Source organism: Lactuca sativa, chromosome 1 (assembly GCF_002870075.4).
Source record: "Lactuca sativa cultivar Salinas chromosome 1, Lsat_Salinas_v11, whole genome shotgun sequence".
In the NCBI taxonomy this organism is placed as follows: Eukaryota; Viridiplantae; Streptophyta; class Magnoliopsida; order Asterales; family Asteraceae; genus Lactuca; species Lactuca sativa.
In genome coordinates this window covers 78,330-95,447 of record NC_056623.2, presented here as the reverse complement: position 1 = coordinate 95,447, position 17,118 = coordinate 78,330, and the positions used below count along the sequence as shown (strand labels likewise).

At 36.0% G+C, this 17,118-nt stretch overlaps 1 protein-coding gene across 1 annotated transcript; it reads right to left on the bottom strand.

Annotated features, from left to right (window-relative positions):
• Window positions 1-3,013: 3,013 nt before the first annotated feature.
• On the bottom strand, window positions 3,014-16,602 carry LOC111905253 (SCY1-like protein 2 B). The gene is made up of 14 exons (XM_023900941.3): window positions 15,881-16,602; window positions 14,829-14,933; window positions 13,008-13,118; window positions 12,705-12,887; window positions 12,434-12,560; window positions 7,576-7,637; window positions 7,399-7,485; window positions 6,993-7,079; window positions 6,755-6,868; window positions 6,221-6,349; window positions 4,648-4,710; window positions 4,330-4,491; window positions 4,122-4,240; window positions 3,014-4,033 (listed from the first exon to the last, which is right to left on the bottom strand). Exons 1-14 carry the CDS (start codon window positions 16,364-16,366, stop codon window positions 3,253-3,255), a joined length of 2,616 nt encoding a protein of 871 aa, XP_023756709.1. The 5' UTR covers window positions 16,367-16,602; the 3' UTR covers window positions 3,014-3,252.
• Between the last annotated feature and the right edge of the window lie 516 nt (window positions 16,603-17,118).

Here is a 17,118-nt window from a genome sequence, read left to right as displayed (position 1 = left end):
AATCGTCGTGTGACATGATGATATTATGAAAAACCTGTTCAAGATCAGACTTGTAAACAAAGTTAGGGTAAAATCGAAATCTAAGAACAACATCAATAACAAGATGACGGTTTCTAACAGAGATCAATATTTAGCGGAAAAACCATGAAACCTTCTTCAACAGAAGAGATGCGTATAGATTACACAGTCTCCTAATCTGATACCAATTGATGAGTTGAAAAACTCTTTAGATCGATTAGATCTTCAACAGGTTAATGAAAAACAAATAATCAAACAATGCAAACAAAAGTTGAATCAAAATAAAGCTTAATGATTCCAATATAGACACACCTCAGCAGAGCTCGATAAAGAACTTTCGTTGTAGAGGTGAGCTAGGGTTTTACAATGCAATTAAGGAAAGTACAAAGCGTTAATGATAAGATTGCATGCATGCAGCTTATATACTAAACCCTAAAACAAAACACACAGCTGGACAGGCCCAAACCGGTGACAAAACTGGACTAACAACCGAGCCCAAGACGTAACACTTTAAGCCCAACAGATGGGAAAGGTGAAACTAGTGAAAACCCTCTAGACCTTAATGAGTAGGTAGAATTTGATGGTTTCCTATGGTTATGTTTGACAATGGTTTGACATTAAGTTGTACTTGTTTGTTTGCTTTGACATTTACTTGTTTGTTTGAAGTTAGTATGTTTGCTTTGACAATGGTTTGTAATATTATAATGCTTTGGTTGTTGTATATTAAGAATTTCGGATTGCTATTAGTTTTCACCTTGCATGCATGCAATTCCCATTATTTGTTATGTGTTGTTTATGCGCTTAATGGACAAAAGAGTGGTCCTTGTGATGTTAATGGACAAAAAAGTGGTTCTTGTGATGTTAATGATCCTTGTGTGCTTAATGGACAAAAAAGTGGTCCTTATGATGTTAACGATGAATATGTTATATGTAATTAAGGGTAATGACATAACATATTATCCGTAATGACACAACAACACATCAATGGACCATCACATAACTACATAGTGTTCTTGATTCAACTACCCAAGTACATTTGATTACAACTTATAAATGATTAAACCTAAAAAAAATACCCAACTACAAAGTAAAATCAGCTTCAACTTCAAGACCTCTGCTTCTAGGTTTTTCTTCGACCTCTGGAGTACACTTAAAATTATTTCTTCGTTGTTGCATTTTATTTCATCAACCCAAGAAATGAAACTAGATCGTGCTCCCTAAAACAAAAATTAAGGTTAAATTAAAAAAAATCGTTAAATTAGGGTTCTAAACATATGACTACATTTACCTGGTTTGGGCATGCATAAAATGGTCTTCCAGGGTTATTGACAGTCTTAGATGTGCGAATTATTGTTGGAATTCCACACCCACAAACAATCTTCATGTTGTCAAATTTTTTTGAATCTCACTCCACAGTTGCTTTGAAAAAGGGAACAAAAAATGAAACAGGTACCCTTTTGAATGAGACACCCCTTTTACAGCCGTTGTAAGCATCAAATGACAAAACTACCCTCGTCGTGCAACGCACGTGGGGTACAACAAGCCAACATATGTTTTGTTCCTTGTTCTTGCATGATATTTCAACCAAACTAAAAATGGTCAAACATTAGACACAAAACGCCTGAGCAACTCAGGTCCTTTTCCATTAAAAACCTTAACATACGAACAAAATGTCTGTCATTAACATAGGTCTTTTCACATGATCGTTAGATACCAAACACAAATAAACAAAAAAACACTAAGAAAAAAATCCATAACTATCCTATATTATATATGTGTCGTAATGTACCCTAAACAACTTATCCAAGCTTCATAAGGACTTTGACCCTAACCATCATCATCCCAAGCATTGCCACCATGACGTCGCCCATCACCACAGCAATCGCTTTTAACTTCCTCTCATGATCTTCCAACTTGTGATGCAGACTGATGTGATCAACATGGCACACAATGAAATCTTTACCCACCTGATCTTTGAGTGTCTGCATCTCGATCTGGTTGGCAGCAATCTTGTCTCCACAGTCGCAAAAAATGGAATGCAGGTCGTTGAGGTTGAGAAACTCTCCAGAATTTATCGAGTCAGGTGAAGGAGGTGGTGGAGCCGACATTGATAGATTTTAGGGTGTTGGTCGGAATCGTGTTTGGCTTATTAGGGTAAAAAGGTATCGATTTCTACTAGCTTAAGCCACAACGATTTGTGAAGCTGCTTTATGCCCCCACCACCGACGCTTCCTTGTCCTCTAAGGGTGGTTGGTGGGTTGGTAGCAATAATGGCAAGTTAATGAGGGTTAGCTGGAGGCTTAGGTGGAAGATGAGTTCACTAGTCCAAGTCAATGCTAAGTCGGCTGTTTAGTTGGCAAGTCAAACAGTTGTTTTACTTTCAATTGTGGGTTAAAGTACCATATTGACCGATCATTTACAAGTATAAGCCCTTTAAAAGCAAAAAATAATCACGATGGACCATTTAAACCAATATACGAAGGATTGTTGGGCTACAGTGACAATAACCCTTAGTTTAATTTCAAGTGTCTTTTGTTTTTTAAGTGTAAGTGTGTGATTTTCTTTAAGTTAATGAAATTTAAGTTTTTATTAAAATAATTTATTTATACTGATTTCTTTATAAAATAAATATTATAAAAAATAGCATGGCAAGCGTGGCAACCCGCGCCATGTAATTGGCAAGTTTTTGTTGTAGTGTGACAAATCTAACGTAACACCTACATGGACCATGACAAGTATGGCACCACTCCATCCAACACCCTTCATGGCATAACCACCTTCTTTATTCATTATTATTTATGACAGGTATATTATGCCTTTAGCAGCCTCTCAACCGTAGGTTTACAGGAGTCGCTAACCCTAATTTGTTACTTGAAACTTAACTAGTCAAAGCTTCAGCAAAGCATATCAACAATTTGCTCAAAGCTCCATAAAACCACGAAAACCAATCTGATTACTTGTATCACATTATTACCATATGGAACATTTTGAAACATGGATCGATAAACTGGTACATTTTATATAAAGAATTTTAAGTTTTAGCAACTAAACTCGTCAATGGCTAATGTAGTAATACACACAACACATAAAGCAAATATATTATGCTATAAAAAATACAGAGAGAATGCCAAAAAAAAATACGCTACAAAAGGTATGCCAAACTATTGAAGGAAAGGTTGAAAACATGGGGTAGGTGTTGATCCAATCACAAAATATATGAACATGCTGACTCAACTAGAGGAGATCCAGTAATGGAGGCTGCTCAGATGATGGTTTTGCACGGGATGGACGGGTTTGCCCTTGAGCTCCTCCTCCTCTACCTCTACCAACAGCATTCAGGGGAGGTGGAGCAAGTCTTAGTGCCTGGGGGGTCTTGCTTGAAGCAAATATGGAGCCAAGATCCGAGGCCTTGGGACCAGAAGTTGTTGATGATGATGATGTATCGCCCTGCTGATTGTATCTTGGGAAACCCCCATTAGGAGGACTGCTGTCCATGTTGTTGCCCCAGTTGGTATTATAATTATTATTTACTTGATTTTCTGTACCTGTTAAAAATAGACCACCAACACCATTCGTAGCAGGAGGAGGCAAAGAATGATTAGTGGTAGGCTGTGTAAGCCAGTTTGCAAATGGATCTAAATCATCAAAGCTTGCACTTGAGGAGGTATTCGATTTCTCTTGATGGGGCCACCCGAACTCAACTGCTGGAGGACATGATGTTTGTGTTTGTGTTTGCTTCTGCTGCTGAGTAGACATGATCATGGGGAATTGGACATCATGTTTGGGAGGCTGACTTAAAGGTTTAGGTTCCATTGAGGATCCTCTTGTTGTTGTCACCCAATCTTCATCCCATCTAGATGATGCATTACTTAACGAGGAGGAGGATGAAGCAGTTGGAATGTTTTTCTTCAAACCCCCATCACCAGTACTACTAGTAGTAGTAGGTATAACAGGAAGCGACTTCAAATCAACTCCACTATCATTCATTGTTACTCCCTTTTTTTCTTCAACTTTCCTGTAATTCAACAATTACACTTGCATTTTGCAACACCAAAGAAAAAAAAAATTGATAGATAGATAGATAGATAGATGGATAGGTGTACCTGAGAACTCCCTTGACAAAGGACATGTACTTTGCAAACTGTTGAACGTTCAATTGTTGTGCAAGGACAAGAGGCACGACTAAGGGAAGAACATGCTCAACTACAAAGTCCACTCCATGCTAAACATCACACACAGAGGGAAAATATGAGAATAGAATAGAATTGTGATAAGTGAAATAAATGTGTGGTGGGGGTGGGGGTGGGTCACCTGTTTCAAAATGGAATTTGCTACCCCAAGGGTACACATGAGAGTTGGAGCAGAACGATCAACAGCCGTGCAACGTTGAATTGTTTGCAGGATCTCCAAGATAGCTGGCTTATCAAGTAACACAACCATATCACCTAAACATAACAAGGCATTCACTCTCACCTGCCACATATACGTACATGTAAATCATCTCTATCTCTACAAATTCACAAGTCTTTGTAAATTGTAACAAAAACCATATATAACTAACTATATCTCAACTGATACGTACAAAAACCAAATCTCTACAAATTCAATTATGTTAGAAAGATCACATACCGCAGCAACTGTCGTCTTTAGTGCCAATCCATGAACACGAGGCAAAATTGATTGTTTCACCAGCTGGATTTTAGTCAAAATACATCATGTATGTTAGTATAATATAAGCTTCACTAATGGATTCTTTTTCTTCAAGTAAACCTAAAACTAAAGCTAAGCAACAATGAAATTATCAATACAACCTATCCAACAACAATTATTAAGCAAATAGCTGCTTTTACCACATGAAACTTGGAGGATGATTAATACTAATAGAGGCCTTATATTTTATATCGTAACCACAACCTACCTACAAACTAAAGCGCCTTATAAATATATATGAGCAACATTGGCATCGCTATGATCCTTCTAGTTATCAGTTTCCTTAAATCCAGGGATAAGAGTGAGGGTAGTTTTTATTTGTTTTCTTCTTTATTAGGTTCCTAAAAATAGTGTTCACCATTTAAGATATATATTTTACTTTGACTGTTATCCTTGATTAGACGAAATTATTCCTTCAGAAAGCTCATACAAGATAATGGACTAATAGTCCATGTATTAAAGCAGCACACTCGATACATATCACATGTCATATAACAGAAAATTACAAGTAATAGTAAAAATTTGTTAGCACAAAAGTTCAAAATTACCAAGACAAGAAGTTAAAAAAGAGATACAATACCAAAAAATTAAAACAGAAAAGGTAACTTCTAAGGTAGAGATAAGGAATACCAGAAGAGAAGAAAAAATATCAACTTTAAAAACAGAAAAGATAAAAAAAGAATTGTGCAGGTTGTAATTCACCAGCTTGTTCAGCTTCCCTTTAGATCAGTATAACTTACATATTAATCAATTACTCATCTGAAACACTAAGGCGGTGTTTGTTTTTGAAGAGGTAAAACTCTTTGGTCTTTTTGCATGCCTGAGGAATAAATTATGGACCAAAAGTCTTTTTCCATGTCTTTAGTCTTCATAAAAAAAAAAATTGTTTGTTTTTTTTAAGCCTTCATTAAAAAAAGACCAGTGGTGTTGGTGTTGGTGTTGGTGTTGGTGTTGGTGTTGGTGGTGGCGGCGATGGTGGTGGCGGAGGTGGTGGTGGTAGTGGAAGTGATGGTGGTGGTGGTGGCGGAGGTAGGGGAAGGTGGCGGCAGAAGGCGGTGGTGGTGGCAACGGTGATGGCGGCATTGGTGGTGGAAAAGAAATATCACATAGGGTTAGAACTTAGAAAACATCTTCCAAAATCAAAAGCTATTTTTTTGTCTTTTGGAAAAAGATGTCAAAAAGACTTTTTTATGTCTTTCGTCTTCTGAAAAACAAACAGTCTTTTCCTCAAATGTCTTTCCACCCGCAAACAGAAGAGGTCAAAAATACTTTTTGCCAAAAAACAAACACCTCCTAAGATTATTCATGCATTTCTCCAGTATTTAAAGAAAAGATGTTTGGTTTTTGCTAGGGACATAATCAGGCAAGAGATGCTAAGCTTGAAAACATCTAGTTTGCAGCTATCACTATCACCTAATATTTTCAACCTATACATAGATATTGATAATCCTTTATGAATTACCAATAACAAAAATCAATGATGCAAAATTACCTGAGGATCAAGTTTTGTAGCAAGGGAGACAGTTTTTTTGAGCACTTCCTCTTGCATCCGAGCATCAGTATCATCATAGGCTCGCACAAGCATGGGCAACACATGAGAAATCAAGTGCTCCTGACTAGCCTGCCATCAATATCATAATTCATACACACCCAAACCAGCAATATTAAAACACTTGGGTAGGGTGAAAGACTTTCAAATAACATAAAGGCCGGACACACAAGATCAAGTAAGTTCTTCAATCAAAATTTTAAATAATACACTAAATACAAACAAGAGCCACGGAATTTTTTTAACAGTGTGACACCTGATGAGCTTCCTATAAAGTCAGAAATGCAAGAAGAGGGATAAACACACCACACTAGTTTAGTTCTCCCATATATTGAGAATTGAGATGACAAAAAGTTCCTATGAATGATTATTCAGTTGTCTTCACTCAGAGAGGATTAGGAAGATGGCCATTCTGAAGTTCTATGTTTCAAATGGAAGACTTGAGAACTCTTAATGATAATAATACCAATTTGTTACCTTGTTGAAAATTAGCTCTGCATGCTTCACAAGTAGCAGTAGCGTCTCACCTGCAGCGGTTGTTAGGACGGGCACAAGAGCAGGCAGTGTTGATGTCTCAAAATCAACTTTATCCTGTCACACATTACGCAAAAATATCACACCCAGTGAAGTGTCAAATTCAAAAACATTTTATATAGAATGAATTTATACAAGCTGAATGAAAAATCTCTCATATGACTGATTAGCTATATGGTACCTGAGACTCAGCTATCATTAAAACCATGGGCAGAATCATCGGTTGCATCACCATATTCCGAAGCTCTGCACAGAGAGGCGGAAGAACCTACACAAACAATAAGTTCACTCATCATTTTAATTATATCAAAAGCGAATTAAAAAAGACTGAAAATCTGAAATGGATTGTTTTTATTGAACTATTAGAAAAAGAAAAAGGCCAAATCGGAGTCATTACTTTTGGAACAGAACAGCCAGAATTCACATTGCTCTAATGAAATAAAGCAACTGTTAGAGGCAAGTATAAACAATGTTACATACAACTGTTGATATACCCTTTTATCTAATGTAACCAATGTTATTCCAAAGCCCATGGCATAATTTCAGCTAAAAGATGAAGCACAAAGTGAGACTGGAAGCACTTCAACCTTGTACCGTAAAACACGAGCATCGAAATCTTTCCACATGTCCAATAGTGCTTTTAGAAACTCTGACTTCTGTACATTATCTCTTGCCTGCAACCAAGAAAAAAATAAATCTTAAAAGCAAGCATATTTAATTAAGAAGCTTACAATAGATAATATAAATAAATTTCATGCACGTACAAGCATGTGGTCCAGGAAGCGAAGTGCTCGCAACCTAGTGTCATCACGGAAAAATGGAGAACCTGATAAGTAAGAACAGCATACAAGATTTAGATAATTCAAATATGGCTTCTCATTCCCCACCAGTTTTCCACTAAAAACCAAAGCTGACAATTCAACTTGATGAAAGTACATATTTCAACATTTGAATAAGTGAAAAGTATTCTCATATTCTGAAACAATAAGAAATGAGAATTAAACTCAAAGCTGCATCTGAGGGCCACAATTTATAGCAAGAATAAACAAGGAAAAACCTCCTAATCTTGGCAACATAACTATACAATATTTACTTCTAAAATTAAAGATTTAGATAATTCAGGATCCCTTTATCTTCTGTTTGTGTGGTGCACCCACCACTGAAATTCACATACGAAAGGCAGAAATCATAAAAGATTCCAAAAAAAAGGGGATCACTACCGGTCACACAAACATTACAGGATTGGTAGAGGAGTAGGGGCAAAATGGGAATAAAGGACAAAAGTGATGTAGTGCCTGCCTATTTATTTTCTTGCTTTTCTTGTTGTCTTTCTTGCTTATTCAGCCTTGTTTCTTATCAGAGATGTTAATAGAACAGTAATCTTGAGTGTTATTTTGTGTGCAAAGCAAATTCATTACAGTTTAAAATTCCATTCCAACATTCCTCCTCAAGTTGACAATGTATGTCCCACAATCCCAACATGGAAACGCTGCACTCAATAAACTGGAACTTCATTATCACTACTTTTAGATGTCTAATTTCACTCCAGAGGAGTATCGGTTTACATCCAGTTTTCATGTTTCTTTCAGAAGATCTAGAACATATCTTTGTTGAGACACAAATGCTCTTTGCATGCGTGGAGTAATCTCCATTCCAAGGAAATATTGTAGCTTTCCAAGATCCTTAACCTTCAAAACATGGAATGCAACTTTTTCTTCAAAGTTCTCAAACTCTTGAATATCATCCCTAAGTGATGACCATATCATCAACATACACAAGTAATATCGACTTTTTAACATCACTGGTCTGTTTTAACACTCCTCACGTTGGAGCATAAATATTACACATGCCCATGAGACCCACACTAGATAAGAGGTTGGTGGTTCCCAAGATGTCCCAACCAACTTTTCCCAAACAAAGTGACATTAATAGTTCACTTTAATGTGCTTAGTTCGTTCAAGAAAGATTTGGTTCTTGGATATGTAAGAGACAACTTCATTGTCATAATACATATCCATTAGTTAACTTGTGTTATTTCCTAATTCTCGTGCTAGATGAAGAATCCATGCCAACTCACATTGTTCAGGGCGTAGCTTGATATTCTGATTATGCACTAGATAAGGAAACCATATATGTTTCTTACATTTTCAAGATACTAGATTTCCACCAAAGAGGTTGCAATAACCTATGGTTGACCTTTGACTGTAAGGGCACAAAGCATGACTTGCATCTCAGTATCCGCCTATCTAAGTGCGACCTCGATTTGTGTAGAGGAGCCCTGGCAAAAAAAAAAAGAGCACCTTTTAGATACCTTAGAATATGTAGCACTACATCCCAATGACTTGTGTGCGGTGAAGACAACAACTGACTAACCACACCAAAGGAGAATGCAATATCCGGTCTCATGACAGTAAGATAATTAAATTTCCCCCGCTGATCTTCTGTATCTTCCTAGGTCCTCCAATGGTTCTCCAGCTTCCGGATACAACTTAATATTTAGGATCATTGGTAAGTCAGCATCGTGGCTGTAAAGCATGTCTGTCTCAACAAGGATATCAAGGATATATTTTCCCTGACAAAGGAGGAATCCATAACTAGATCGAGCAACCTAGATACGGAAAAAGTACTTGCGGTTTCCGTGATCTTTTATCTGAAATTCCTTTTAAACAAAGGTCTTATAAGCCACAATTCTTTTGTGATCATCATTGGTGATAACAATGTCATTAACATAGAATACCAAAATGATCATTTTACCATGTCGATGTCGAAAGTAATCACACTCACTCCTTTTCATTCAAAACTTGTCCGTAACATGTGAAAATCGAGAAAACAGGACTCTGGGAGCTTGTTTATGGCCATGAGCGAGAGCATAAGACAATATACTTTGGATGACTCCTCCCCAACTATAAAACCAGGTGGTTACATATAAACCTCCTCCTCAAGAACAGTATAGAAAAACGCATTCTTGATATCAAGTTAAAGGAGCAGCCAATAACAGATAACAGTTAGTGCAATAATGAGACGTACAAACGTCATTAGATGTCCTTTTGGCAACATGGCTAAACGTCTCATTATAATCTTCCCCATAAATCTTAGAGTATCCTTTGTCAACAAGTATGGCCTTAAGACGAGCAAGGGAGCCAAAAAGAGAATACCCATTAGCTTTGGGCAAATATTTCTTCACTAGTTTATAACCCGTGGGAACCACGGTTATAAAATTAATCAAACTTTTATAGTAAAAACTAAAAATTATTAATAAGTTATTTTAAATAAATTATTAATTTAAGAGATATTTTTTATTAGTTATGTGAAATTATAATCATTGATTCAAATAAATATATAAAATTAATTTTTAATATATATTAGATATTTTTTATTTGTGAATTAATGAAAACAATAATTTAAAATTTAAAATTTAAAATTTAAAATAGAATCACATTAATGAGATCTAATAAATTTAAAATGAAAAACTAATAGATTGACAAGTGGCAACACATTAATTAAAATGTCTAATATGATGACACATGGCAAAAGAGCTACTCTTTTATTAGTATAGAGATTCACTGCCGCAAGCCGGAGCTTCAGATACAAATCGAGGCATATGATAAATGTCTAATGCTAACACAAAGGCATAGTGGCTAGAAGACAAGTTAACATAAGAAATATGATCAAATATAGAATAGCCAAAGCGACCTATTGGTTTTACCAATTTGCAATTGCATTTTTCTTTTCTTTGGACAAATGGAACATCAAGTGGCACATAAGAGCACTTGAAGGGTCTGGAGTAGGTACATGTGTGTCGGGACTTATAGTAGGAATACAAGGACATCTTTGATATAGGTGGAACGAAGGGTCATAACCGTTATGGTTATGGCTACAGGGGCACATGCAGTTAGAATATCTTCTACTACAACCGTTATGGTTATGGCTACAGGGGCACAAGTAACTAAAAAAGCAAACGGTGATGGGGAGATCCAAAAGTTGATCAAGGAATGCGAGACTCGACCAAACAAACATCCTAGATTTATGTTCATCATGATATTTTCAACTTTAGAAAAGGAAGAATAGTGAGAGGCCCTAGTGGGATTCCAGAAGAAGGAGATGAAGGACCTGTTTGGGTAGCTGGTTATCACATCCTCCTCAAATTGTTTTCATCAAAACCTTTTGCATCGCTCTACCCTAGTGGTACACGTGAGGCTCTTCATCGTAAGGGTGAGGAATACAAGTTATTTGGGCCTGATCAACCAAAATTTGTAAGAATGGCAGCAAAGTACAGGGATACTATGGTACCATTTGGAAGTATCAAAGAAGATGACATCACAGAGTTGGTTCTTCAGTATGAGAACATGATGAAAATCTCCCTAAATCAATTTCATGAAAGCAAGGTTCAATCAAAGAAGAAACATATGAAAATGCATTGCAACCAAAAAATCAATTTCCTAGATCCCGACTTGAGTACAAGCCTCTTCTTCAAGACGGCGGACCGGCGGTATTGATAGAGAATGTGGTATGGGTCTTATATAAATATATTGGTAAACATGGGGGACTTGATTGTAATATCTATTACTATTATCTATGTTGCACCCTATCTAGAACTATCTGAAGAATAGGATAAATAGAGTAGTAATAGGAATAGTGGGGTATTCAACCTTTTGCATTTGGAGTTAATAGTCATCCGCATTAGCTTGGGTAGGAGGTCATCTTTTTGAGACCCTCTCTGATTTAGAACTAAATCGGGAAGGATAATCATTTGATTAACTTCTCTGATTTGTTATTTTGTTATTTTCATTTGAAGTTCATAATAATCAAGCATTCAATTCCTGTTCTTCATTATTGTTTTAAGATTCTTATCAAAATCCATCGAAATCCAAGTTCATATGAGGAAGTTATGGGTCGTAGAAATAGAGGATTGGATACGGTGTAAAGCATATTGCCCAAAAATGCACCAAAGGATTACATGATCATGCAAAGGCCTTACACAATTGTGTAAGTCTCACGAAGTACCAAGCATGCAAAAGAAAAGTAGAATGCTAATATTGGACCAGGGAGGATTACACGATCGTTTAAGTATGTCAAAGTCATAAAAAAACGAATTTTTATGAAGTGTGATGCTATTTTGGGCACATTTGAGCATTACATGATCATGTAATGAGTTACACCGTCGTGTAACTAGCTCGGCCAGACATAACAAGTGAGATACAAGGTAATTGTTAAACCAACATCTCTCATTTTAGTCCCCACTCCCCACTTCATTTGAGAGCTCCCAAAGTCGAATTTGTAGATCTTGAATCAAGGTATCTCCTTCTTCTTCCTTAGCAAAACTCTTGTGTTCATAAATGGTGGAGCCCGAGGGAGTTGCTAGAACTTGATCCAAATGGTTTGAATTTCTAGTATGATGTTGTGAGTTTAGTGATTATCCTACATGTTTATTATGAGTTTGTGGACATACATGAACATGCTATTTTAAAATGTGAAACCTCGTATAATTTGTCATGTTTTAAGATACTTTGCCTCACTTCGCTTGGGTGATTACATCTAGCCTCAGGTGCGTTGTTGCACTAGCTTGACTCACCTTTGACAACAATATAAGTTTATAGTTTAGATAATGTTTGGAAACCATACCTGTAAAATCCAAAGCTGAGGGTCTTAGAGCCTCGTTTGCTGAAAGCATTCTTTTCAAGTCAGTAACTAGTTCGTGGGGAATGGATGAAAAGGCTTCGCTGGATAAGTATGTCAGATTATTCATGTACTGCATGGAAGAAACAAAAATGGACAGCTTGTATTATGGAAGGCATAAAAAAAATTTCTTCTGGTTTGTGTGGTTGGGAGGGGGTTGCTACTAGATACATTGAAAGATACTACGAAAATAAATAAGTATGAGTCAGAGTAATACCATTTTCACGTTATTGTGGCAGTCGAATAAAGGCTTTTTAGCAATCAAATGGTAAGCGAGGCATCCAAAGCTAAAAATATCAGAAGAGCATCCGAATGAAGGTGCCTTGGGCCTGACTAGTTCTGGAGCAGTGTAGTTCAGTGATGGTTGAAGAGGCAGCACTGAATCTTCAACATCATATTCCTGATGGATAAACATAAACAGAGTCATGTGAAACATAATTCTAAACATTTGCAAATCTGATAGAGTGATAGTAGAACTTAATTGACAAGTTTTACAATTCCTATCAAAGCTATGACTCACCGCATAATGGAAGGGCTGCACGGTAGATGAATCTGTAGATGAAAGGTCTGCTGATATTGAAAAACTGAATCCACCAAGCTTCCAAGCTCCACTTGAGTTGATAAGCACAGTCTGAGGTATCCAATCAAGAAACATGGTCAAATGATGTGCTGCAAATGTTGTGCATCAAATATGTCTAGCAACACTCAAATGTTTGTCCCTCCATGTGGGATTAGAAGTCGTAGTTAACTTCTATCATTAATCATTGATGATATATGAGAATCTAAACGAAAAACAAAATATGATAATTTGTTTGCTAATGAAACTATGTAAATAGCACACTAGCAACATCAAGCATATAGTTTGTAGAGTTCAAACAAACCTATATTATTATACATCTTATCTAAACATGCTTGACTTGAGCAAAGTGAAAGTTAAAATCTATCAATTTGGACACAGGATGCACTAGACATCCTCACAGAAATCAATATCAACCACACATCACATTAACTTTAATTCATTATTATTACCACAATAATAGCAATATTCGTTGATATAGAATATACATGGAAACTGACACATGATGGTAATGATTAAGTTCTTTACTGAATCAAAATATTGTGTTCATAATAGTCCTGAAATGTATAGAGGTCTTAACACACATATATCACAGCCTTCCACCCTCAAACTAACCACATTCTCTCTACCTTTTTGTAAAGAAGACGTTAAAAAATTGGGATTTAAGGCTTCCCCGTGTTAATAGATTGAGAAAAAGAGATTTAATGCATACAACAAAGCTCATGATTATGTATTTATGTTTTAGGGAAATGGCCACCATTTGAAGTCAATTATGGATTGAATTCTCTCACACCCATTAATTTGCTTCTCCCATTTAAAGTTCAAATCACATCCAGACAAGCTGAGGAGATTAAGGAGTTGCATAAACAAGTGACGAACAAATTAAGAAGGTTAGTGTTGTTATGCTGCACATAAAGCCAAGACAAACAAAGCCACAAGAAGGCGATTTTTGAATCGGCAGTGATAGCATCGTTGCGCTTAAAAAAATGAAAGATTCCATTCAAAGAGGAAGAGCAGGTTGATGCTAAGAGTTGATGTCCTATCTAGATCATTTAATGATTAAATGGCAACATCAATGTCGTGTGCACTACTTGGAAGATATCTACCCTGATGACTTGAGGGAAAATCCAGGCGGAGGAGTATGAAGTAGGTGTACCACTGCTCAAAAGACAATTAATCCTATGCAGACCCTAACTCGTATTAGCAATTTCTTGGCTCATATTCCAGCTTTGGCATGGTATTAAGAGTATACATACAATCCAAATTGATCAAATACATGAACATTACTTGCTTGAGTTTTTTGACTTAAATATATTTTGCATAATAGTGTACGCACAGCATAAGTAGAAGGCAGCAACAATCAGGAAATTGGGGGACAATAGGACACATTATCTAGCTGCATGAATGTCTCCGCTGCCTTATCTAGAATTATTATTGGTTCCTTATGTTTTGTATTATTTTATCTAGTAGCAAAAAGGCCGTAACTCTTCCAGCGCCAAATAGGCTAAAATATCATCCAATCATGTACAGGTTATCTTTCTGTTCACTATACCTTCCTTTGGTTCAAGAATAGTTGTTGCAAAAAATACCCATCAAAGATTTAGACTCTAGGAGTTCAGAATCCTTGCAAAGTCACAAGCACAGATATATTGAAATAGTTGTATCACACAAAACATAGAAAAAACAGTCTGTAACGGTGGAGTCTTTCCAGGAAATGTATGCGACTAGCAAGCACAGATGTCATTGATATAAGGTTGTGTATACCTCAGGGGATATGGCACGATGAATGAGGCAGGCATTATTGTGAAGAAAGTCCAAACATTCTGCTACCTGAAGTAAACCATGCTTTACCTCCAACAAACCCATTTCCTACAGAAGAAAGAACAAACTTTTCAGCAATGTGTAGAAAGTATAATCAAATAATTAATTGTCCATATTTTTAAATGTTTTCAACAAGGTTAAAGACAGCATTCAAATCAGCATTATGTACAGATGGGCAGTACACCCTAACCTAGATCATGTATCTGTCATAACAGGAGAGAGAAAATGGTTCTTGTTTTTCCTAGATATAAGATGAATAAATATGTCTTAACAGATTAAGATCCAAAGTGAAGTATTTTAAAATAAGTAATTGGGAAGAAAAAAGAATTGTCTAGAGGCCTTATTTTACAAGGCAATGTGGCCAAGAAAGTAATTATAGTAGTAGAGTTACCATAAAGAATTAAATACACATCGGCAAAAAGGACATTTTGTTTCCAGAAGCAATTATATGCTCAACTAAGGGCTTAGTCAACAATTATACCTCATTACCATAGACCACATCAGATAAGTAGTCTAGATGTTATGATAAAGAACATAACATTGATTATGCATCATTTTCACCAAGTTGTCAATGTAGCCTATTCTCATACCACAACATGGAATCCGAACTAATGGCGAACATACTACTAGATCAAATTTGTAATTCAACGAGAGTACACAGATGTCCTCGTAGACTATTATCATGTATAATGCATAATTAAGTTACATGTATGATGTATCTTCTTCGATATTGCATAACACTACAAGCTCTTTAGTACAAGTTAAGTTGAATCTATCATGTATTAAATCCATTAATTTTAAAATTTTAGAATCCAAGAATATCCTATGAAAATCTGCAAGGGATCTCCAGCTACCATACTCATGCACTACTAAGAAGCATGAAATTAGGCAGTGCCAAAAATTAGATGGAAACTTTAATTGTTCCATTGAAACATAAACTGCAACACTATGATGCAGGCTGAAAAGGAAAGAGGAATTTATTTTGAAATACCTACCATCCCTTGAAGTTCCTTTGGCACTTTGGATATGTTATCCAATATACCAAGGGCGTTGGCTACAGAAGCAAATAAAGGCTCAGTAACCATTGCCATGGCATTTTTGTTCTCGTCTAGGGCTTGGATCACATGAACCACTCCTGGGTGCCTCAATCTAACTAATCTGGACGCATCAGCTCTGATGATCTCGAAGAAGGAGTCTTCGGCTGCTCTGGAAAGCCCCACGCGTACCCGAGCCTCCGATAAAGCGCGCTTGTCAAGAACCCAAACGCAGACTGTAGGATACTGGTGAGAAACGAGGGTGGACCCGCCACGAGCCTTGGCGGAGTATAGCTTCCAAGCGAGGCCTGGTCCAGCGGAGCCGATCTGGTCAAGAAGCTCATAGTCCTGGAGGGCTTTGGGTCCGGTGACGTCCTGTACGGTCTTTTCAATCACCGCGGCTGTTTTCGCGAAAGCCTGAGTAAGAGTTTTCATATTGAGGGACATAATTGGTTGATTAAGTTTATTGGGTATCTGTGAATTTGATCGAGAAGAAGGATGAACCACAGGACCAATACTCTGAGAATTAGATCTATATTGCCAGACGTATATATCATTGAAGTCGTTGCTCAGATCAAATCCTTCGCCCCTCCGGCTTTCTCAGAGTCTTATGTCGAAGATATCAAGATAGTTGCGTTTTGTGTCGTGCATCTCACTGCTTCCCCTCACCGCCGAAGGAAATAGTCGTTTCTTTTATTTTATACCTATATACTTAGAAATTTTATAAATATATGTATCGGCTTATTCTAATAAAAAAAAATAGTTATTTCGTCTCTTAATCAATGAATATTTTTTTATTATTATTATTTTTTTTATCACGTGTCACAATATTATCTCTTCTAATTAATACATATCACTTGTCGATCTATTGATTTTTCATTTCAAATTTTAAATTATAAAATTTCCACTTTAATTACATTAAATTAATAACTTTAAAATAAAAATTATAAATAATATAATTTTATATGTTTATTTAAATCATTAAAAATATAATTTTATATAACTAAAAAACTCTCTTAATTAATAATTTATTTAAAATAACTGATTAATAATTTTGAACTTTTACTATAAAAAATTAATTAATTTTGTAACTTCCTCGGGTTATAAACTAGTTTTAAAATATAATAATAACGTTGTTATTAAATGTGATATAATATATTGATTATTTTGAATTATATAATAATATATACATCTATTAT

Coding starts and splice junctions, on each gene's coding strand:
- LOC111905253 (XM_023900941.3), bottom strand. CDS start 16,366: ATGTCCCTCAATATGAAAACTCTTACTCAGGCTTTCGCGAAAACAGCC. Junction 4,711..6,220: donor CTACAAAACTTGATCCTCAG/GTAATTTTGCAT, acceptor ACTAAAATCCAG/CTGGTGAAACAATCAATTTT. Junction 4,241..4,329: donor CAAATTCCATTTTGAAACAG/GTGACCCACCCC, acceptor TGTGATGTTTAG/CATGGAGTGGACTTTGTAGT.